The sequence below is a fragment of the Rhododendron vialii genome, chromosome 4a, assembly GCF_030253575.1.
Source record: "Rhododendron vialii isolate Sample 1 chromosome 4a, ASM3025357v1".
Classification (NCBI taxonomy): Eukaryota; Viridiplantae; Streptophyta; class Magnoliopsida; order Ericales; family Ericaceae; genus Rhododendron; species Rhododendron vialii.
In genome coordinates this window covers 880056-903829 of record NC_080560.1, presented here as the reverse complement: position 1 = coordinate 903829, position 23774 = coordinate 880056, and the positions used below count along the sequence as shown (strand labels likewise).

The following is a 23774-nucleotide window of genomic DNA, read 5'->3' as shown; positions in this document are numbered from 1 at the left end:
ATGAGCCAGCAATAAAATAAAGCAAAATGTAGATAAGACACATTTTATAAATGATTGTGCTATGATTATCGAGGGCTACATAACTTGTTCTGAATGTTTCGATTGATCCTATTCCTATAATATCCCTTCTCCTAAAGGGGTGTAATTGTAGATCAAGCAAAATATGATGATGAAGAGGATGTATCAGCCAGAACCTGCAAGTGCATAACACAGAAGAAAAATTAGCCAAAGGATGACTTAACAACATAAGATCATATAGTCTATGAGGAATCTTTCTCCATTGGGATCTACCTCAAGTTGTTCTTCAGTAAATGAATCTTTTTGGAGATTCCATGTATCTGCGTGGGTCCTCCGGAACTCTGCAACTGCTTTTGTAACTGTAGATTTCACTGGTGATGGCTCTCCCACGAAACGAGCCAGCAATGTAACATGCTCAGGCAACCAACTGAACAAACAAAAAAAATTACTTCTTGTTAATGGAAATACAGTTGAAGAAAAAATCAAGACTAATAAATTAAGCACAATACAATGAAGGCGTACTGAGAAGATGGTTTTTGACAAGCCATTGAAGTTAACATAGACCACCAAGCACAGAGAATTTAAAAGCCCAAGAAGTTCAAAGATATCGAACTTGTTAAATTATGGAAATTAAATACCTTGTCCATGCAAAAGTTGCCCGATGAAGGTACCATTTTTTTTTAATCGGCAACAAAAGGTACGTTTTTAATGTTCAACCTTCAAACAAATTGATATAATCCAGGATCACAGAGAATTAGCACTGACAGGCGTTCATTGTTCTAAATTACTATGCATAATTTTATTCAGTGAAATTAATGCTAAGGTGCAGCATTGCCTTAATTCTGGCTTCGGTAATTTTATAGCCTAGGGAGTACCTCAAATGAAATCTGGACATCCACACAGATTAGAAGTAAACAAAAAGATCCTTACAGATAAAAACAAGCACCTTAACATAACAATGGTTTTCATGCACAAGTAAATAATGGAGAAGCGAACAGTACAAATTGTGCGTACTATCCTTCAAAATACTCACTAATAACATAGTGGAAAAATGCATCTAAATCACCAAAATCGAAAGAAGCAGTGAATACCAATGCAATACTGCAAAGATACAGTTCCTTCAATAAAGAGCATATCCCGACTTTCAATTTCAAAATACAACTAATGCTTTGGGGAGTTAAATACACAGAATGCCATCACAAAGACCATAAAGAAAACTGATAACCCCATGGAAACCTGTAACTCGCACTGTACAAGTAAACTGGATTCGGCATCCCCACTTATAAAATCCCATCCAGAAGCATGAATCTCAGAAGAAGTACATCAAATCACAATGTACCTGGGCATATCATACGGAACGGATAAAACACAAGCTGCCAAAGCAAGTACAGCACCATGTGTGGAAGCTATGGACTGACCAGAACTCAAATTTCTGCTGCATATTTCAGAGCTTTTAATCAGAACATGAAGGGAATGTCAAAATTAGTACCATCACGTATGCCAAATGTTTTACCATGTATGGAGCACCACCATATATGAAATATTAAAAATCAATGCATCATGTGCGCAAGCAAGATAATCTGATAATGAATAGTCAGATGGACATGAACTTATATAGCTGCATACATAATTTAATGATTATCCTAATTGTGTCGAATTTAATTCGTCTTTCCAAAACTATGGACATCGATACAGCCAGCTTCTATTGACAACAGTCATGACTCATTAGGAGCACAAGTCAGCTAAAGCCAAACAAAATCTCACCCCAATAAAGAAGCCTGACTTCAGACAAAGGTCGGAATTTGGGATTCCAATATCTTACATAGCTTATGTTCCACTGACAGCTCTAGATAACAGTAAAAATGACAGATTTAAAGATACCCAATAAGAAATTAGCCCCCTTAATTTCATTTTCCATTGAAAGAAATGAAGCCTAAACAAGCAGCGAAAATGCATATCTTCCATCTAAAGAGCGGAGCTCCGTAGCACAGAGAGAACTGATCCATGCAAATGAATGTGCATTCTAATAACTATGAAAGTTGCAGATATCCACGTAGAACTGAAAAATGTGTAAATGGGCATAAGTGAGGCCTAAGTATACGAAGGTTGTTCCTTGTTCCTTCCTAGAAAGTAAGCAAAGCAACTGGAATTGAAAGAAATCTCAAAACCAAGAAAATGACCTCTGTTTTCTCTTCTTTTGAATGGAATTTGCATCTCTGAAAGCTCTAACACGGAAGTCTTCAGATAGGTTTTCATCCCCACCTTTCATCAGGCCTGCTAAAACTGCTGCAGCATGCTCTCTTACCTGCAACCAAAAACTACTTGTTCCAGCTTCTTTTTTTATAATTACTTGATCCAGTTTTAAGCATAATGCTATATCGGGGGCTCTAACGCCTCCAAAGAATGTGGAAACAGTTGCCCAAATGACCATTGTTAAGATCCAAGTGGCAACCATTGTGCAAATCAGAAACAACCATGCAAAATTTTCTTGAATTGAAAGGCATGCATGCATAGGTGATAAGGGTCGAAATCAAAATGAACACAGTTTGGCTGTCCAACATGCATTTGTCATGTCTCCTTCCCTTATTACTTGTCATATAGTAAGTCGTTTCCATGATTATAGGTTGCCAAAGTCAATTGCACTAAGTTCAACATTATTTCGGGACCTTAGAAGCCTCAAGGAATGGTGAACATGAAGTCTCGGTGAGCCAAACATGCAAGGAAATGATCTAGGCAATTTGACTAAGTTGCCCAAGTGCACGAGGGACACAGCTTGACTGTGCCTGGGGCACACTAAATCAGTAGAGAAAACCTGGATATGCCTAGGACGCATGCCAATTGCGCCTGAGGTACATGCGACACACCAAATTATTTCTACCACCTTTTTCAAAGTTTTTCAGCCCTAATTGGATAGAGACTATAAAATGAAAGCTTTTTACCAATTATTCGAGTTCAAGCACAGGAGAGGCACAAAAGGGCAAGAAGAAGAGATTCCAAGAGTTCCATTCATGAAGATTTCACTTAGAATCTTAATACAAGCACGAATGGTTCTCTTTAGGGTTAGATGAACCCCTAGCAAGTAACATTGGCCTTTTTATTTCATTTAGGGATTTACTAATTGATTCAACGTATAGGGCTTTTGATCTTATATTAAACAATTGATTTCCGTTATCTAGCATATGTATCTGGTTTCTATGATTTCGAAAAATAGTTATACAATGGTTTTATTTGTGATTGCAATCAAAAGTGAGATAGGTTATGCCTAAAGAATAACGACCGTACCTTACATTGAAGACAATACATGCTAATCGAAGATCAGCTATGCTATGCTGTTCGATTCGATCAATCTACTTGCTGATCTGGGCCAGGACTTGTAGCCATGGTAGGTCAATGTTGAGTTGACACATTAAATCCCGGGATTTGTGCAATACCATAGTCATGAGCTAGGGTAGATTCGATACCCTAAGACCTTAACTCCCTTAGACCTTAGCTCCCTTGATTACCACTTTAGAGTTTAGTCTAGCTTTTAATGCACTTAGTTAATTTCAGATAATCAACATTGAAATTGATTTCTCTCGGACTTAATAACGAATAGATTTTGGAATATTGCAACTTAGCCCATTGATTATTGTGTTATGAAACCTGAACTCAAATCACAAATCTATTACAATTAACATTTTTAACTCAGCTTTAATTATTCATTTTTCGTGTGCAAAACGACCAACCAATAGGTTAACCAGGAAGAAATCATATCAATCATTTGTAAGGTCGAACCAGAAACTTGCCTCCACTTGATTGTCTGTAAGGAGCTTCTCGACGGTTTTCCATATTTGCTTTTTCTCCACGTCGGAGAGAATAAAAGTATGCCTGTTACAAAGTAGAATGCAAAGTAAATGAACATCGTAGACTGTATTCTATCTCTACCTATGCATGTACAACCTTCCATAGACACCAAACTTCACGTTAGAGAGGGAAAATACCAGTCATGTGTAGCAAGGAAACGATGAACAATAGAACGCAAGACACCCAAACATAAGCAAGAACATATTTTTAAAATAGAAAGACAAAAAAAACCTCGGTTGAGACTTGAGAGTCAGGAAAGAAAATTCATGGTCTACGAAGACTTGTACAACGAAGTGCGAACACATGAGAAATCAGCTCCTTATCGGGTAAATTTGGAGGAGTAGATGACAAATGCGAAAAATAAACTGTAACCCACATTAAATGGGTACTCATACTGTATCCATGATAAAGGCACCCTTGAATATGAGGCCTCGTGAAGAAGCAACATTAACATACCTATACATAAACGTCCGCAAGAATGTCAAAGTTGCAGATCTAGTCCGCCAGTTAGAATCATTAGCTGAAGAAAGAATCACAGATACAGCTTTCTGGAGATGAGGTTCCCACAAAATCCTCCATTTTAGCAACTCAAAGGCTGCCTTGGCAAGGGTTGACAGATCCTTGTTTGATGTTTCCTTAAACAAACAACAAAATGTTGGTTAGATACAACATAATCAGCATCACAACACAAGCAGTAAACTAAGAAGAAAATAATAACATATCAAACATTCTGACTTGATGCCCAACCATTCATTCATCCATTTACTTGGACTAGACTGTGAAGCGAAGTCCCACATCGCCTGGGTACCGAGTAATATGAAATATATAAACGTGAGGGCACACTCACTTCAATAGCTAGCTTTTGGGTTTGAGTTCTACCCAAGACCATGTAACATAGACATCTATAGGAGGTGTCTCAGCATCTCTACTGAATGGCTCCAAACAACCAGTATAATGTTCAGAGAAAAATATTATGCTTGGAGGCATGGAATCAACCTTTAGACATTTGAAAAACCATCTGTCTTATTTTCCCTTACCCAAGTACCAGACACAGGTCTTCTGGAGTAAAAAAACTAAAATCGAAACAGTAATTCTCTTGCAAAAACGCAGATGCAAATGGCTCAATAAGACAAATAACAGAAGCTCTCCAACCAATATGTCAAACTATAAAAGAGGCTTAAATCTGCATCAAACCAACACTAGACTAAAACAAATAAGTATCGAATCACAAAGGTGCCTAAGATCTCCATGACAAAAGCATAAACAAGTGCAAAATCCAAAGGCTCTCACTTTAATAATATGTCACTCGAAAGTAAAACAGGATAAAGAAGAGGATTTCCATTTCAAGGAAATACAAACCTTATATTCTGTCCCAGGGGATTATATTAAATACAAAAAAAGATACTGAATATAAAGATACTGAATAAAAACATCTTGGCGGCATAAGGAGATTATATTAAATCAACCAGGGGCATGAAATTCCCCCAGAGCAGCTAACATAGCTGCATATGTTCTGATTCCAAGTTTCCACAATATACTCATTCCTAACATGAAGGTGTGACGGAATTCTTTAACAATACAAGACTTGGCGTGTAAATGTTTATCTATTTCTTTAAAAATTCAAAGTCTCCTACCAATAATCAGTATCACTCCAACGTTTTCTCTATTTCTTTCCTTTAGAGTGTCACCCTGTGGGTACTTTCCAAACAAACAAAAAAAGTGGTTCAAAAAAGTTGAAAAACCGACAAGTCAAGGATATAAACTGGTAAATTGACAAATCAGCACAAAAGAAAATTTGGATCATGAGATGAACTCGAGAACTTGAGGACTACTTATAACAAATAAATTTAAACTTCACCAACCTGTAAGGAAATGACAGGATAAAGAAGACCCACAATTACATCCAGCAGATATGAAGATCTTCCTGACTTCAAAGATGATATAACAAAATGGAACAGCTGTGCACAATCAGGGAAGAGAAATAAATTAGAAGTCTGCCAAAGATAAGGAGGCCTCATTTAACAAAAATGCTATAAAAAAATACCGTTTCCATCCACTTCACATCATCTTGTGACTCGCCATTCACTAGCCCATTATCTGGACTTCTATCTTTTTGGATCTCCATTTTGTCGGACTGGCTGGCATTCTGAATACTTATGACAAGTTCAGATGCGCGTTCTACTAAAAACTGATCCCAACTTCTCTCTTCAATTTTGAATTCATCACCGCCGCGCGAATGATTACCAGTGAAGGTTGTATGAAGCCGAATATTTGAGCACAAAACAGATAGGGTAACACCAATTGCTTCCCTTACCTGTCCACACAAGACTTGTATCAATTTCTGACATTAACACCTTCTTCTGGACTGTGTCTGTCATCATAATTTGCATAGCATACTAGCTGAAAGAAAGTCGCTAAACTGCCAGGTAGCAATTTTACATAAGATCTAGAATTTTATAACCAGTTCCTTATCAAGCTCTTAATGAACAATGTGAATGGGTGCTGAATCTTCTGATCCAGGACTCAGGCCCCAAAAAACGACAGTATTGATACACATGGAAATATACTTTGAGGGTTTTAAACAGCAAAATAACTGTATCCACAGCTTGATGATTTCTCCGCAGGATACTCATGGATCATTTGATTCAGCTAACAATAGGCACAAGTTAAGCCATGTAATGGTCTGTCCTGTTAACATCAACGTCCATTGCCCTACTATGCTTCTCTGAATGGCCCTATCGGCTATCTCAATTTCAAAAATGAGACATGCACAACAACAAAATTTCACGGAAGGAAATGAAACTCTCTGATGCAAGAACTGGAAAGAATCCATGAACAATTTACGTGTAAAACCATTTACTTCAGAACATACGCAAATAGTAATATTAGATCCTCAAGAAAGAAAAGCATAATCTGATTACACCTTGGCAATTTATGCCCCAAACTTACACACAAGATGTAAGGCATCTTCAGATGATCAATTATTCAACGTAAATGTATTTCTCAGTTATGACACTTAAGCATCTGCCATTCTGAAACAAATGTGTTCAAGAATGAAAATGCATATCGCAAGTAGTAATAGGATATCGAGAAACAAGTTATGACATATGCCACCATAAGCATTTATCCAATGAGGTGCGATAGAAGGGGAAAAATAGAGAAAGACACAAAATGAACAAGGTTTTCCAATTAAAATAACAAAACATGTTTGAAATGATGGTTCAAAATTTGCCTGAGCACCGTTTTTGTCATAAGAATTTTTAGCCAACACATCAAGGCGACGCATCATTTCAAGCATGACCATATCTGAATGAGCAATTTTGTGAAGATCCAAATCCAACAAACTGACGTGATCTGAAAACTGGTCGAAAATGTGAAAAGATGCTCACCTGAGCAGATGAATGACTCATAGTACCCAACAACTCCTCCAGAAGTTTCTCATGAAGCTGTATTTCAGCCACTGGCATTCTTGGCGGGGATACTTCTATAAGTGCAGCTGAAAGAAAAGCAAAGCGCTTCGCAACTACAGTTGTAGTTACCATTGGAGGTAAAGGGGCAGCCAAACAGTTTAGAATCTTTTGTCTCAGAACTGGAATGCTATTCCCAAATTTCCCTTTCCCAGTAACAGAGTATCGTATACAAGCAGCCCACTCTGGTACAGATTCCACTGATGGAGCAAGAATTACATTCTGCAACTGAACCCCCATCCAGGTATCCCATTCTTCTAAAACACCAATGACATCGGAATGCAGTACACCAGCCAATGCTTCAGCAGCAACACACTGCTTAGACCGCTCCTTGGCATTTGAAAACTCATCTAATGCACTTTTAAGTGCCAATAAAACCGGCATGCCACATTCTTGGCATAGCCGCTTAAATATACGTGCAAAGTTTGAGTAAAAAGTATCACTTCCTAGTAAAGAAATCCAACTGGGGGTACGTGGCCACGAAGACGAAAAGTCAAAATAGAAACGGGTAATAGATTTGTCAGCCAAACTCTGAAAGGAAGAACTTCCGTGATTTCCCCGGGAACCTGTGCTTTCAGTATCAGTGATTATATGAACGTGAGAAAGACTGTTCAAAGTCTCACTAAAAAATCCTTCTTCCTGAAATATTAGACTTAAAGCTCCTTCAAGGGAGGACTTGTTATCTCGTTGAGAATCCCTTTCAGCAGCTGACATTTTATAAGGAGATTCTTTCAACAGTGTATTTAACGCAGAGATTGCAAGGATTCTCGTCTGGGGAAGTTGACTTTTTAAGTTCTTTAAGAAGTGACCTGAAAAGACATAATTTATTGATCACAAGGTCGCTGTGAAAAGTATAATATTAAAGAGAAGGTTTAGCTATGACAGATTCTAGTTTTCAGTTAAATCCGTAGCCCAACCAAGATAGACACTGACCAGCAGTTTCACTCAGTATATTTGAAGATAAATCTGGATCATTCCTAGATGCCATCGCCAACAATAGCAGAACTCTATTAGCCATCAGATTATACCTGACAAAAGGGGGAAAAGATCAACCCAACATCCAACTCATTTCGGGCATAGAGGAGAACTACGAGTTTTTTTAGTACATAAAGGTAACGATATGTTGATGTTGGTATTTCTACGCATATAGAAAGAGATGGTCAGCAGATAAACACAGACCCTTAGATGGCTAAAACACAGTCATACAAGTAAACATAGATGAAGGATATCAACAATTTAAACAAGAGAATGTTTACCGCCAATGCAAGTTGGTAGATCCGAAACTCATACAACCAATCTGTGAGATCAAATCTGCAAAATTTGGCCCATCTGAATGGCTGCCTGACGTCCTAAGGATGCTTCTAGAGACTCCCCCAAAATAAATGTTGTATTTGACAAAAAGCTGTTGGCATTCAGAACTCATTAAAGAAGCCAAGATATATACTCTATATAGTCTTAGACTCTTAGTGGAGATCTTACCTCATTGATTGCTTTCTGAGTTTTGAGTGATTCATGATGAGAACTTCAACAGAGAAAAAGCAAATTGAACAAGTCACGGAAGTGAGACAAGGACTACATGACAATTAACATCTCATATAAACTAAAGCAAATTAATGAAATGAGTCACCTTGAAAGAATTCCAATGATAAATGAAGAGAACGACTTTGAATCCTGGATTGAAAGAGAAACCAAAACACCAGAAAAGTCACTATATAAAACTTGGATAAGCTTTATTTCTGATTGGTAAAACTTTTGTAAGCACTCCATCCAAGACAAATACCATATTCAGATGCTTAAGAACGGTTTGTGAAGAAAGGACTGCACAAGAACCTAGGACAGCATGTTCTGGTGAGTTGGGGTTCCGTAGGTTGTCAGTAAGGCTGAGCACACACTTTGAAATCATCAAAGGCCATCGCTTTATCATTTTCAGGAGGGCCTTTCCCGCAAGTCTGGTAGTCAATTTAACTAACTTAAATCAGATACAAATGATAATGGAAACAAGGAAAAGATATCCGAATATCGCAGAATTGAAAAAACGCTAAGAAGCACATAATGAAGATTGAGGAATCAATTTTGAAACATAAAAAGTGAAGGGAAGAATCATGGAAACCGAGGTTAACAGGCTCACCACTTCGCATATAATACCTTTTTACTTCAAACCTGAAGGGATAAAAAAAGAAAGAAAACAAAAAAGGAAGCGACATCTACAAAGTTTTGTTCTCTCACAATTCTAAGCAGTTAAGTCCCTCAGTGATGGATACACAAAAGTTAAACTACATAATATTAGCACAGCCTCGTTCTAAACTGAAGGAAGATCCAACGTGTCACATTTGAGAACTAGAGCACCAAGTTATACAGGAACCAAAAGACTCAAAAGACTTGAACCACGAGACCTATTGAGAAACCACCATAAAAAAGCCAAAGTTTACAATATAGAGGAATGCTAGGCTTACAACAAAATCCTACAACATACACATCCCTACACGTCAGCACTGGGGAAGGACAAGTACACTATTTTCACAGTACACTCATCGGTGCCAATTAAACCACTTGCAGCAAGATCTATTGAACACTATTTTCACAGTAAAGTGAAATTAGTCATTATGATATGAGTTAGAAAATGGCAACATCTTAGACTTCCATCCTGGCAAGCACATTCCAGTTTCGAGTTCCAACTTTGGTTTCATAACAGAGAAGCTCCACATTGACAATATGTTCACCCCTATTTCAATCTACCTAACCACATTCCAACTAGATCATTTATTCGAGTGTTGTAACACATTCCTTTAGAGGGTCACATATCGCGTATATCTATCCATCACACAAAATAGTCACCCTTCCACTTACATATGAAAAGTTGATATATTGACAACAGTCAGTGAAACACATCCCTTAACAGGGATATCACACAATGATTGGCGAAAGGGCTAAACGCTTAAAAGTTAAAACCAATTTAAAAGAGTCAATCTACCATGCTCGTATGGAGAACAGAGCTACAGTTTGTTGAAAGCATAAATGTTGGAGATTAATGGACTCACCTGCGAACAGTTTCATAGTTATGCAAAGAGAGGTTAAGAAGATCATCCATCAAAAGAATAGCATGGTCCGACGGAGAGACATTCCCAGTTGTACGAAAGAGATGATATGATGATTGTGATGATCTCCACGTATTATGCATATATGCTTTATCAATAAGTGCCCACCTAGGCCTGGAATACAAGTAATATATCTTTAGTTAGAAGTCAATCATTTAATGCACCATTCAGTACAATGTGAAAGGGAAAAAAAAAAAAAAAGAGCAAAGACTACTTACCGTCTCTTTCCTCTACAATGAGACGAGACGATAAAATTTATTGGAGGTTCTACTAAAGCAACAAATTCCAATTTCCAAGCCTGCCTGTGATTTGACCACTCGTCATATTCAGAACCTCCTGCATGGGTTAAATAAGAATTGGATTGAAGGAATAACTTAAAAAAGAAGTTAGCAAGAAGAAAAAATACAACTAGTTAACATTGTTTCGTCAGTCATTCCATCAAGATGCATTTTCCGTTACCATAGTTTCCCAAGGCATCCATGATACGAATGATAAGCAGCATTAGGATACTGTCATCTGATTTTTCCTCCAACAAGTATCTGCAAAATGCAATGTTTGATTAGGTTCAGCCATGATTTGTTTTCAATAGTTGGGTTAATTAAGGAAAACTATGACATTGTTTGTTTTTGTGTAGTGACTGGGATGGGAGCATTGAGAGAGATCGAAAGATCTCATGTCACATGGCACATCACGTCACAAGATTGATAGTTCCAGATATCAAGTGAGATCAATCAAGGGTCCTCATGTTAGGATAAGGTGTTGTGGATGCAGATGATCGCGATGAGAAGGAAAACATATGAACAGAGCATGTTGTACATTACTTGCAGGCTACATGTATGATCTCAGCTGCTTTTTCCCGCAGTTCAATGCTACCAACACTTGCACCACTTGCTCCAGCTATTAAAAAAGGTATATGGCCAGGATCATCAACAGTCCCGTTCCTAGATGGTGGCCTAAAATCGGGCAAGCATGACAATACACCTTGTAATGAAGAATCCAGCCGCAGAAGAGTCACTTTTAGGTGCTCTTTTTCATCCCCTGGGCAACAGAGATACAAAAGTGTCAGAAATAATGCCTAGAATCTCAATTTACTTCAAACTGCATAAAATGCTATGAAGTTTGCAGGAAATCATAGTTTGTGAGCAGGAGGAGGAGGCTATGATGGTTTTGTTTTCTAGGGTGTATGGTGTTCAAGGGTTGGGAGAAGGGGAAGATGAGATGCGCTTATATTCATCTGGAGCTCTTCAGCTGAAATCCTACTATAACGCGTTAAGAAATCATCTTTTCCTTGGCAAGCAATTTGGAAAACGTCGGCGCTAAAGGTGAGTTTTTTTGTTTGGTGCACTAATCAAGGAAAGATTCTTGCCATCAATAATTTGATTCGAAGACGGAGAATTATTGTGAATTGGTGTTGTATGTGCAAAAGGGATATAGAGACGGTCGATCACCTCCTTATTCATTGCCCGGTGGCACGGGAGCTTTGGAGTTCGGTATTTTCTTGGTTTGGCACGAAATGGGTCTTATTGAGGAATGTAATGAAACTCTTAATTGGTTGGAAAAGTGCTAGAGTGGGGAGGAGGAAGCAAGTTTGGGCCATGATCTCTCTTTTGTTTGATGTAGGTTTTATGGCGTGAAAGAAACTCTAGATGCTTCGAAGGAGTCGAAGAACCTTTGTTTAAGATTAAAAGCTTTTTGCTGAATATTTTGTATAGTTAGGACAAGAGAGAATGCTTTCCGTCTCTTGATCAATTTTTAGATTGGTTTGAGCTTTTACAGTCTCATGGGTGTGTATAAGGCCTTTTTGTCATGTGGCCTTTCTTTGTATACGGGCCCTTAATGCCTTTTTGGTAATAATATCTTTACTTATCAAAAAAAAAAAATAGTTATGTAAGTCATACGGTTCATAATACAACTCTCACAATTCAAGTGGACATCAAACCATATTGTAATAAATCATACCAAATCTATAACAAAATGTATAGGGGGTCCAAACCTGTGAAGTCCAACAGACAAAAACCTCAATTCAGTTGTTCTGTTTGACTTCTTTTCTCCAAATAAGCTTTCCTAAGACCTCAAAAACTTTAGGACGAGAGTATTAATCTTGATCTCTAGACCTCTTTTTAAGACAAACAAATTTGAAGACTATCTAAAATGCCTTTGTTACATATCATTCCTCGTAGGGGGAAATTTTTAGTCAACTTTAAAAACTTTGAATGAGATCCAAGTTTCAGCCTTTGAGATGAGTATTTTGGATGAAGGAACCAAGGCAATGAGCGTGGAAATTGAATTGGGTCTCTAGGCCTGCCCTATCAATGCCTTCTGGCATTGATTTGGGGGCATGGTTCCATGGAATAATGTCCCTTGACTTTCTTGATGCGTGAGGTATAGCGGGTGCTATTTCAGTGGTAATACTTTCTGTGACCAGCCATTTTGTGCAAATATTGCCAAAGGTTAGGCCCGTTTCCAGTTCTTCTCCACCCATACCCCATCCATTGGGGATTACATGGGTATGGTTATTTTAGTTTCCTGGTTTTTTCATTGAAGATTTGTTATTCGGTGGAAGACAAATGAAGTACCACTAGAGTTTTTCATGCAATTAAAGTGCCACTATTGCGCCAAATATCAATTAGCTTGCTCTGACAAAATGACTTGAAGACAAACAAGGAAACAAATAAGGATTAATTAACCTTCTAATTTTCTGTACCGTCTGCGATGTTTAACGGTACCCCCAGTTGACAAATATCTCAAAATCACTGCAACCAGCTGATGCAGCACGAGGAAGACAGGCAGATAAGAAGAAGAAGAGGAAAAGAGAGAGAAGAGAGAGAAACGGATGGAGTGACTTAGCATAGTAAGAGAGAAAAGATGAGAGAGGGAAAGAGACAGCACTACAAGGGAAAGGCAGAGGAGGACAGTGGGAGAAAGAGAAGCGCAGAGGGAAAGAAAGAATTGGACAAGAGGGAGATAACCAAGATAACTAAGTTAATGAGAAAATTTGCCAAATAAACTAATAATCTGGTGAGATGTACATAAAGGAACAATCCTATAACGATCAAAAAATTAAAAATGAAATCCACAGTGAAATCAAATACCTAGAAAGTTCCCAGGTATTGCCCAAGGATCTCCATTAAAAATAAGATCTTTACTCCACCTTAGACAAGCCTTACCATAACTTACTAATGTCGTACTCTTGTTTTCTTTCTTTATACACAAGTAAGAAGAGAACAAGACCATACCTGGATCAGAATGAATTTTAGTCTGACATATTCTCAGAAGATCATCTAAAGCTGATTTAAAATGCAGTTCTATGAGCTCGTTTGCATATTGAATTTCTTCATCACTTGGGACATGCCACTTGGGACCCACAAATGGCTTATCTTCCAAATCATCTTTTGAACTGATCCATTCCTCTAATGCAGCGGCAGCTGGGTGATGTGAAATGCACCTGCGGAAAAAAATATACCTTCAATGCATACATACATCTACGCAAACTTTCACATCCACTATCTACATATATGGAAAATGAGACAGTGTGTAAGCTGCATGATGGCAAATGCAAGCCATTACAGTAAGCAAATCAAAGAATGAAAAAGCATACTTGTATTGATCAACAGGATAATAAAGAACCAGGCTTCCAAGGAGGGATCGGAGAACATGATCGCCAGCTCCATTAACCTGTCATAAACCATTCATTTGTCATTGAGCATAATCAACCCCAAGAACCATTGAAGCTTTTCGTGATACGTAAAGTAAGCATCTCATTTCACAACCGTCAAGAATTACAGTGAATTATTCAGTATGCAGAAAGCAACAAGTAATTAACAAGCAAGGGGAACAAAAACCTTCCAAGATGGGGATTCAAAGGCAGACATGATAGCTTCATTGAATTGATCCTTGTAACGGAGAAGGGCAGGACCTCCGTAACTGATGGCAACTGATAATACTTTCAGTTGATAGTTAACTGCCGTTTCAAGAGCTGGAGAAAGTGTGGGTTTTACCTGAATAGGAACAATTGCAAACCAAAATAAGCAAATATGTAAAGGAAATGACAAGCATTGAAGCACCATCACCAAATTGGAGGGGCAAAAAGAAAACCTTGGAAGAAGCTGATGCCTCAGAAATTCCTCTTCCCCCAAAACCTGTAGTGGGTGTTCCTTTTAAAGAGGATATGACAGACATTAAGATTGGTTCGATAAGGTGAACCACTGCCTCCTCAGGATTTGAATGAACGCATGCACAACAAAGCAGTCCAACCTCTGCTATTGCCCCGGGAAGAATATTTGTGTCGACAAACTTGGAAATTTTCCTCAGTGCCTGCCAGTGAAATGTGAAATTCCTTGAGAAACCTATGTCGAAAACTCAAAATATTAGAAACCTATGAACAGACATTTCGGATAAAAAATCCAAACCTGGTTATAGAGGGGTTTTGAAAGCCTTCCAAGCAAAATTTCCAGCATGCAGAAGTAATAAGGACCATCATCAACCAGAAAAGTTCCTGATGTACCAGATGAATGTAGGCCTTCATTCCTGCAGCACCGATTAATAACTTACTCCCAAGGCCCCAATTGCAAAGAGGGAAACTATTTAGTCGAATAACAAACACAAACAGGCAAAAGAGCTGTGTGTGTGTGTGGGTGGGGGGTGGGGGGGGGGGGGGGGGGGGGGGGGTTGATAGCAGATATCGTCACTTACAGAACACTACTAGGCTCCAAGTGTAAGAGTAAAGAAAAGAGGCGGCACAAGAACTCATCAAGCCAATCAGAAAAGCGAATTGTGGGCATTAATAGAACCTCATCCATATTATCTTCGACCGTGGCCATCTGCAAACATGATGCATATGAGCAGAACTCTTTATCACAAAAGTGCCCACTAGGCTAAGTTTCAAATGAAGACTAGTAGTGCTCACATTTGAAAATATGGAACCAATCAGTTGCATGGTTGCCAAGGTTTTCGGTGGATCATTGGCATCCATGCCAAGTAGCGCATTGGACAATGAAATCATCAAAAGATCAATGAACCCATCAGTGTCACCTACACCATCTGGTTTTACTGAAGTAGATGACAAGGATGTAAGAAAAAGTGAGCGGCCTGCAAATGCAACTGACGTAACAGCAGCCTTCAACTGGTGGGTGGCTGTCATCTGAAGACGCAATGTTAGAAAAGAGTAAGGTAAGGTGTGGAAACAAGCACAACACAAACAAATAAAAACATCACTTTGTCATATCTACATCTAATTAACTGGACCTAGTCTCTAAGTTGACCATATCTGTCTGTATGGAAAAATAAAAAAGCGAAAAGCAAGATTCTTGTTTCTGTCATGTACGCTAGCACATGCGCATTACTGACCGTTTCCAAGGCCATATGGAACCGAGACGCTAAAAATGGAAGAACCAAAGAGGGCTCTATGTAAGACAACAGAGAAGTTGCAGCTGCAACTGTTTCAGAAAGATGTTCATTTTTGCTGTATTGACCACGATCAATCAGCTTCAGCACCACGTTCACAAAAGAAGCTCTTTCTGATGGTCCTAAACAGAGCTCAGACTGCCTACTGTTATCTTCATTCCTGTATTGAGGGTAAATGTTAGACAAAAAAACGTTCAATATGAATATCAGAAGTAGAAAAGATGAATTCTCACCATTGCTCATGCTGTAAACGTTTATGGAATGCCGTTACCAAATATTGTAGAAACCGCTCCAAAGAATAAGTCCACCGTCCTCCATTAGAGGGATGGTAATATCTAAAATCGTGCATGAAAAAGGAACACAAATAAGTGGAACTTACAAAATATAACTAGTTCATTGAAATGTGATGGAAAACACAAGAATCGAAGAAACACACTGCTCCAAGAGGTTGACCAATTTCTCAAAGTGTTGCTGCGCTGAACTCCCAGGTTTTAACAGATGTACCTGCATTAGCAATTGAAGAGTATGAAAGTGTAGCTTAGGAACCGTACATTAGGATACCATGAAAACTGCAACTTTTGGGCCTTCATGTATCTTACAATTGATTTAGCAATGGCTTTTGCTGGGGTGGCTGCTTTATTGGAGAACAAAAACCTTGTATTTCTGGGAACATCCACAGAAAACGGGTTGGATCCATTTCCATTTGCCACAGGAACCTATATTTGCCATAGAAACCGTTAAGGATATACACCCAACATAACCTGACAAACCTAACCCAACTTTCCAGTCTCCACATGCAGCAATGTGAAAAGGGGAAAGGAGGAAAAACATAGTCAGATTAGTTGGAGCATAAGATGAAAGAATCGCAAGCTACTCTAGCAGTTAATTGTTTAAACATACTATGAGCCAGAAGTCCTAACTGCACAAACTGAACAATTTGGTGTGTTTGCAAATACTATAGCTAACATGAAGTATTTTGGTCTAGTGAGAACTACATGAGAGTTATGGGAGCCGTAGGATAAGATATAAATTCCCAACTACTTTTATTCCCCGTTGTTTTTTATTGTTGGAGTTTGTCCCACATTGGTTAATTATCTCCTCCCAAAGTAGTATATGAGCCTGGGCAGCCTCTCCACTCATTGCCAATTGGTTTTTAGGTGGATGTTTTAACAAGGTATCAGAGCTAGGGTTTCAAAGAATTTGTTTCCCCTTATTTGTGCCATTAGTGCACTGTTGTTTGTTGTGATCCATGTGTTATGGATCGTTTGTTTACCTCTCCACATGCAAGTCAGGGGTCACACGTGCGGGGGAGTGTTGGAGTTTGTCGCACATTAGTTAATTATCTCCTCCCAAACTAGTATATGAGCCTGGGCAGCCTCTCCACTCCTTGCCAATTGGTTTTGAGGTGGATGCTTTAACAGTCTCTTTCATAACATTATGTACAAATCCAATCGAAAGATCCAACACCTTCTATTACAATGTGAATGGGGCTCATGCGCTAAGCAATCCAAGCAAGAAAGGTTTCAGTGACAACAACTATTTGGGACATCTAAGAACTTCGTCAGAAGGCCTTAAAATGCATTTTCAAAGTTCTTTACCAGCTGAAAAGATCAATACATGGTGCATCGGCCAAATAGCCGAGTAATCATATGTAGCAAATGCCACCAGTTTTAGGTCTTTCAGGGAAAGTTGGAAGGAGCTAAAAGCACGGACACTTCTAAGGTCCATGTCGGAAACGTGTCGGGCCCTCATCCAATCTTATCTTTTTGTAATCAGGCACTTGAAGGGAAAATTATCCAAACGCATCTTACTTCTGTAGAAATAGAGATTACTTGCCAGAAGAACGATCCACTTCGATACAAACTTACAAGTATATGTTCATCTTAAAACTCCGATGGGATGACAGTGATATCCTATTTATCCAAGCAAAATATGTTCTACAGCTTTCAGGAGCGCTGTTGTAGGAATAAACAGACAATTACTGAATATGCTTTTCTCTGAAAACTCAATGGAACTTTGCAACACTGAAAAAAATGCCATCCAGATCCAAGTTAAGATTATGGAAGTTTAGAGAAAATTCTAAAGGCGTTTTTTATGATCCTATCACTACAGAGAAGTAAAATTAGGACAAAAATGACTCTTCAGGGGGTCAAAAGTGTAGGAAAAAAATAAACACATAAGAAAATGAATAAACATAAGGTGAATATGCAACTCCTTTTGGAAAAATATCAAGGAAAAATTCGATGATGAGGTGAAGATGGGTGCTAATGACACTGTAAATTACTAAATCAAATGAATAAGTCAGAACACTTTCGCTTTTCCACTCATTTCACCAATGTGAATCAAGTTCGCTTCTCGTGATCTGGATTCCAGGTGACTATCTAGGAGGCCAGATGCATTTCCCCGGATTGAACTCAAGAAAGTACAGAGTGAACAAGTACACTCACCTCAAACATATTCAAGTATCTTGTGAAAAGCATAGGCAAGAAACATTCCCAATTGATAAAGTTGCAGTTCTTTATCACACGAGCTGTAACAGCCGCCCATTGAAAGTCCCAAAACTGGCAATTTGGAACTGAATCCCACTGGTCCATACATACTTTAATCCAATTGCTGTCATCAAAATGAAAGGATTAATTGCTACAGCCAAACCAAGATCCTTGCAAAGAATGAGGGTTCCACAAGTACCGGCACTCCTTACACTGAAAAGAAGTCGGTGTTGTCAGCGTTTGTAGGAAGAAACAGTCTCACGAACCCAGCACCTTCAAAGGACGAGTTATGCCAAGGATTTTCAAGCAGAGATCTGCAAAATTCACGGAATTCCCTTGATGACTTCTATTTATAAATCTTTATGTACCCGTGCAACAACATACAATAAATTAATCAACTAAACCAAATCCTTGAAAGGAAAAGGAAGAATGACTTTTTAATTTCTCTTTCTGAATCTTAAACGGAGTCAGTATGCAACAAACCAAAGACCCCTTATTAGAAAATACATGATTGTTAGAAAAATGTCCTTCCAGCTACAAGTGACGACAAAAGTACATGTGGGACATGTATGCTGTCATGTCAGGCTGTAAGGAATACTTGCCAAAACTAATGCCGAACTATCGCAAATACCAACAACAATTCTCTTGTAAAAGTTTGAAATAATGGACACTGCAATTGGAAACCCCACATTTATCAAGCAACCCATTACAGCTCAAGTATACAATGAGATACAGATCAAAAATCAGATTTTGTAAGTTTTGAAACATATAATTGCTCCTTGGCCCTCCACTGCTTGTACCTACAACCATCATAACTACACACTGTCGCTCAAAGATCCTACCTAGTCTCCAACAAAATACGCCTTCACAGTCACACAGCCTTTAACAAAAACAAATCCTTTGTCGCTCCATTTATTTTAGAAAGTAATAGCATTGTAGACTCTCTTGCGAAGTTCGGTTGTAAACAAGCCTCCAGTTTCTTTTCTTCAGTCTCTTAACCTACATTCTAAGGCTGGGAGATTAGTTACTCTGGATAGAAACTGTCTTCTTTGTGTTTGGCCATAAGTTTGTGATTGTTCTCGCTCTCTTGTCCAGATGACTTTGATCATCAATCATCTAGGTCAGAAGACCAAAATCAAAAAGTAAAACAGTAATATGTCTTCCTCTTAGTATAAGGATGCCGTGTTTGAATTGAGAACTTACATTCTATTATGTCTCACCACAGCCGAAAATTCTAATATCATTTACACCATGACCTTTAATTCCTCGCTTCCTCTTGATGGTTACGTTTCAAGAAAATATAATCCATGAACACTACAAAATCAGCAATTTACTTCTAGCCGTTTAGTAGAAAGGATGTCCGTGCTGGACTTGGAGTAAGTTCTCTGACTAATTTAACCAATATTAGCAACCAAGAAATCTGCTTCTGTTAGAAGTAAAACAAAAAATTCCCAAGGTAGCTCTATGCCGCATCTTCATCCTAGTTCATACCAGTTATCCTGAATGCAGAAGTTAAAATGTCACACCCACACAAAATACTTCTCTTTGACAGGTTTTGAGCCTATAACTACAACTAAAACTAACTCAAACAAGAAGGTGATGAAAATCTATGAAGCCTTAGGAAACAAGTTAGGTAACTCGTATCTGATCTGGGAGGATATATCCATCTTTGGGTGAATTGTCCGGCATAATATCATTAACAAACACATTGGAAAAATAATTACAGGCTTCAAAAATTACCCAAATTCAGACCATATCTCAGAGGCAGAACCTGGTGGGAAGAATCTCCGGCAGGATCGAACCAGGGAAGTAACAGTCTCGAAATGTCTCTGTCTCAATCTCCACCCTTCTGGGCCTGTGTTCCTGTATTAGGGGCAAGAACAACAAAATGGAAGGTTAGACGGCATGATTTGACTATATTGACTCACAAAGTTGGATAGCTCAACAGGTCATAAAAATTATATTATTAAAACAAATCAACCAAGACTGCACAAAAAAAATATCAAACTATAAAGCGTCAAATGTAAAGTTACAAATACATACACATAAAGCGTCAAATGTAAAGTTACAAACACATACACGTGTATGGGTATGCATGTAGACCACGGGGAATCAACACTGATATATCAAGTTCTAAAGACTGCAACCAGAGAGTCCAAAAAAATATGATGGGGTATAGATTTACAGGACTATATTCTGCACAAGAAAAAATTTGACTCCAAACGAGAGATAAAAATAATAGCTTTACTCAGAAGAACAAGCAGAAGGATACATGACATGTATTATCCATACTCACGTAGTCAAACAATGGACGCTCAAAAAAATTTAAGGGTAAATAAAACTTGCCTTGTAAAGTGTGTATTGACCAATGTATCATAGAAAGGGCGCCACTGAATTTTCAAGGACAACTTCTTTCGGTATTTGTTCAGCAACTTCACCAAGATACCTCCCCATCTAACCTAATTGACAGAAGGGCAACCATCATGTAGCAAACAGAAACAAAAGGACAACATGTGCAACAAGGGATTGCACTTTCTGAGGTATTAGCACCACCTGCGCATGAAGTTTGTTCTGCGAAATGCGAAACAGTTCTAACCCCAGCTCCACAAGGACAGCTACATCTTCTAAAGATACTTCACTTTTTGCTCTTACGAAACTGCATTGTCAAATAATAAACTAAGACTCCGCATGATTATCAAGTGCAGATAGTTAGTATGTGCTGGTGATGGATGTTGCAATTTATATTGAGCACCCAAAAGAGTAATGAGCAATAACCAAGTTGCATTCACTCCATTGAAAAGGTAGCCCGGTAGAAGCAAATGACTATTCACTAATGAAGAGGGTGGAAAATACAACCTACCAAAAAACAACAAAATCCTACTCTGCTCAAGAAGGATGGCATCACTAAAGGAACTATACCAGCGTTATATCTTCTTCTCTTTCAGTACCAGCCTTAAGCAAAGGCGAGCAAGGCCTTCACCTTGGGCCCCAAATTTTTGCTTAAATGAGGGGGACGCAGAAGTGGTTGCGTAGTATTCATTAAATATAAGTCTGCAGAATTATATTTATTCAAAATGAGAATGTCAAATAAGTGAAAATTGATTAGCCAAGCATAATTAGTACTTTTGCCGCTTAAAAAAAAAGTGATTATTTAAATTTCTATATTGATATACATAATTTAATATTTTATCTAGTTAAATACTAATGATTTTTCTTTTTGAAGTTGACTTATTTTTAATCATTTGGCTTGTAAAACACATACAGGGCCCATTTTCTTAAATTCTCCTTGGGCCTCCAAAATGTCAGGCCGGACCTGTCTTGTTCAAAAAAAAAAAGTGGGGGGACAAAATATATCACACAGAATAACTCCAGTAGCAATTTGTTCAATTCAATTCAGCTCCAGTAACAATTTGTTAAAACATTAAAAAGTAATAATAATAACTCGTAGCAAGAATATGAACTCGAAGAATTGCACTTACAGTCCAGCCAGAAAAAAATAACACAGTCACACAGACAATCAAATAAGTTTGATTCTGTAACACTAAGAAACTCACTGAACCAGCAAATTGGTTGCAAATGAACAGGAAACAGACATAAACAGACAGGGCAAAATAGAATAGACACTGATCGAGCTAGTGAGCAATTCATCGTTCCCTACCTGCAGTATACAGAGGCACAAACCTACATACATCGATTAATTCAATCAGAAAAAAAAAAACGAATTGGAACACTCACAGGTCGATGACGGAGACCCATTTGAGAGTGGAGTAGACGGATTCGGGATCGTCCGGTTGAAACGACGCCTTCACCGAGCTCACGACGCGAGCGAACGACTCCTTCTCTCTCCTGGTCTCCTCCGCGACCGGAGGCGGAAGCCAGGCATTGTACAGATGCATTTTTGCTGGAGAATCCGTATCTACGCTCTCATTCATCTATCTCGTAGAGAGAGAAATCGATTTGTATCGAATGGAATTCAGTGGGAAGGCTTCATCGTCTTCTTGTATATATATATATACTGAGAGATAGTGGTTCGTGGTGGGCTTTTTGTCTTGAGGAGTAATTCTTGTCTTTATTTCTTTCTGAACAAGAAATGGAGAGTGACGATCGGGGGATGGATTCAGTGGTGGGAGGTTTTGACTGGTAACCGGGATCGGCGGTGGACGAAGTTGGTTTATTCGATTGGACTTCGCCAACCAGACGGGAGACTCGACTGGTTTGTTGGAGGGGTTAGATATTTTTTACATCCCAAGTCGGCCTGGGGAAGGTCGATAAAAAAAAAAGAGATAGTAAATAAATTTTATGCTTTCTTTGGAACTCGTAGAAAATGAAGAAAACTTTTTAAAAATAAATAATAGTACTAGTAATTTCTGCCATTGTTTGATTTGGAAAGAAAATAAGTGAATTTCCGTTTGATAAAAAATAAAATAAGAATATCTAGAATTGTACATAATACAATTTTCTCATTTTTCTCTCATTTTCTTCAAGTTCCAAACCTCACCCCTCCCGGAAATGAGGTTTATCTTTAGAATTGATATATATATATATATGTAGTGGGCCGGAATAGCAATTATAGTCCAATGGGTTGATTCGGCCCATATTCCCATTAGGGGAAAGCGGGATCGGGGCATTGTTATGGAACAATTCAATCCAGCAACATGACACCACTCAACAGTTGTTGGTACCGACGTACGGGCCCAACCCAATACGACCATGTGATCGATAATGCATTGATCGACAAGCTCAAGGTCGCTCCACTATTTGGCCAAAACGTTCAAGCATGTGGTTGGTGGTTAGTGACGTCACCTCGGCAAGGGGTGGCATGAGAGCCAACTTGGTCTCCAAGATAGGGCACTCCCCTATATACACTACAGTGATAAATCCTACACAGGTATGCTCTATTCTCCAGCTAAGTTTGGTTTTTCTCATCTTGGGTTGGAACTAACTTAGCCATACAAGTGCCCATCAGCCACCTTCAGCCGACAGACACTAATCATTTCTTTCTAGCATAGTGAATGAATGAAAGAGGAAGGCTAGAGAACCCAATCCATAAACCACTTAAAGAAGGTCTTAGAATAAGAGCCCCAATTCAAAAGAGTGAACACCACCTCACACCATCCCCTCATGTATGAGAAATATAAAATGAACCACTTGTGATTTTTAAGTGCATTTCATCGAAGTCCCCAATTGATAATTTTATCCAAACACATGATGACACAAGACAAAAATGACAAATTTTTTTTATTTTGAATTAAAAAATTGAGAATTAAGAGCTTTTAATTACTTCTATTATTCGCTTATTAAAAGATGAATTTGTCAATATAGCATTTTTTGGCTAATACTATCACGTGTTTAGTAAAACAGATGTTGGTTGGTTATTTGTGAAGTGGACATGGAAACCATAGAGGATTTATAAACATTTTTCATATGCGAGGGGTATCTATAATTAACGCAAGCCTCAG

At 38.3% G+C, this 23774-nt stretch overlaps 1 protein-coding gene across 2 annotated transcripts; it reads right to left on the bottom strand.

Moving 5' to 3' along the window:
- Window positions 1-29: 29 nt before the first annotated feature.
- Window positions 30-22560, bottom strand: LOC131321885 (proteasome activator subunit 4). 2 transcript variants are annotated; one of them, XM_058352879.1, is made up of 35 exons: window positions 22051-22560; window positions 20869-20971; window positions 20662-20774; window positions 20056-20178; window positions 18528-18629; window positions 18274-18439; window positions 16426-16542; window positions 16263-16330; window positions 16060-16161; window positions 15770-15986; window positions 15330-15563; window positions 15116-15243; window positions 14833-14950; window positions 14519-14737; window positions 14266-14421; window positions 14022-14098; window positions 13660-13868; window positions 11245-11461; window positions 10883-10962; window positions 10642-10759; window positions 10367-10537; window positions 9109-9277; window positions 8956-8999; window positions 8808-8850; window positions 8585-8730; window positions 8262-8356; window positions 7251-8137; window positions 5906-6175; window positions 5724-5819; window positions 4318-4496; window positions 3804-3885; window positions 2199-2323; window positions 1358-1453; window positions 292-445; window positions 30-194 (listed from the first exon to the last, which is right to left on the bottom strand). In XM_058352879.1, the coding sequence occupies exons 1-35, from the start codon at window positions 22245-22247 to the stop codon at window positions 153-155; spliced, it is 5463 nt and encodes a 1820-aa protein (XP_058208862.1). In that variant the 5' UTR covers window positions 22248-22560; the 3' UTR covers window positions 30-152. The 2 variants fall into 2 exon arrangements, with proteins under 2 accessions (XP_058208862.1, XP_058208863.1); XM_058352880.1 differs by having other exon boundaries at window positions 1358-1450.
- Between the last annotated feature and the right edge of the window lie 1214 nt (window positions 22561-23774).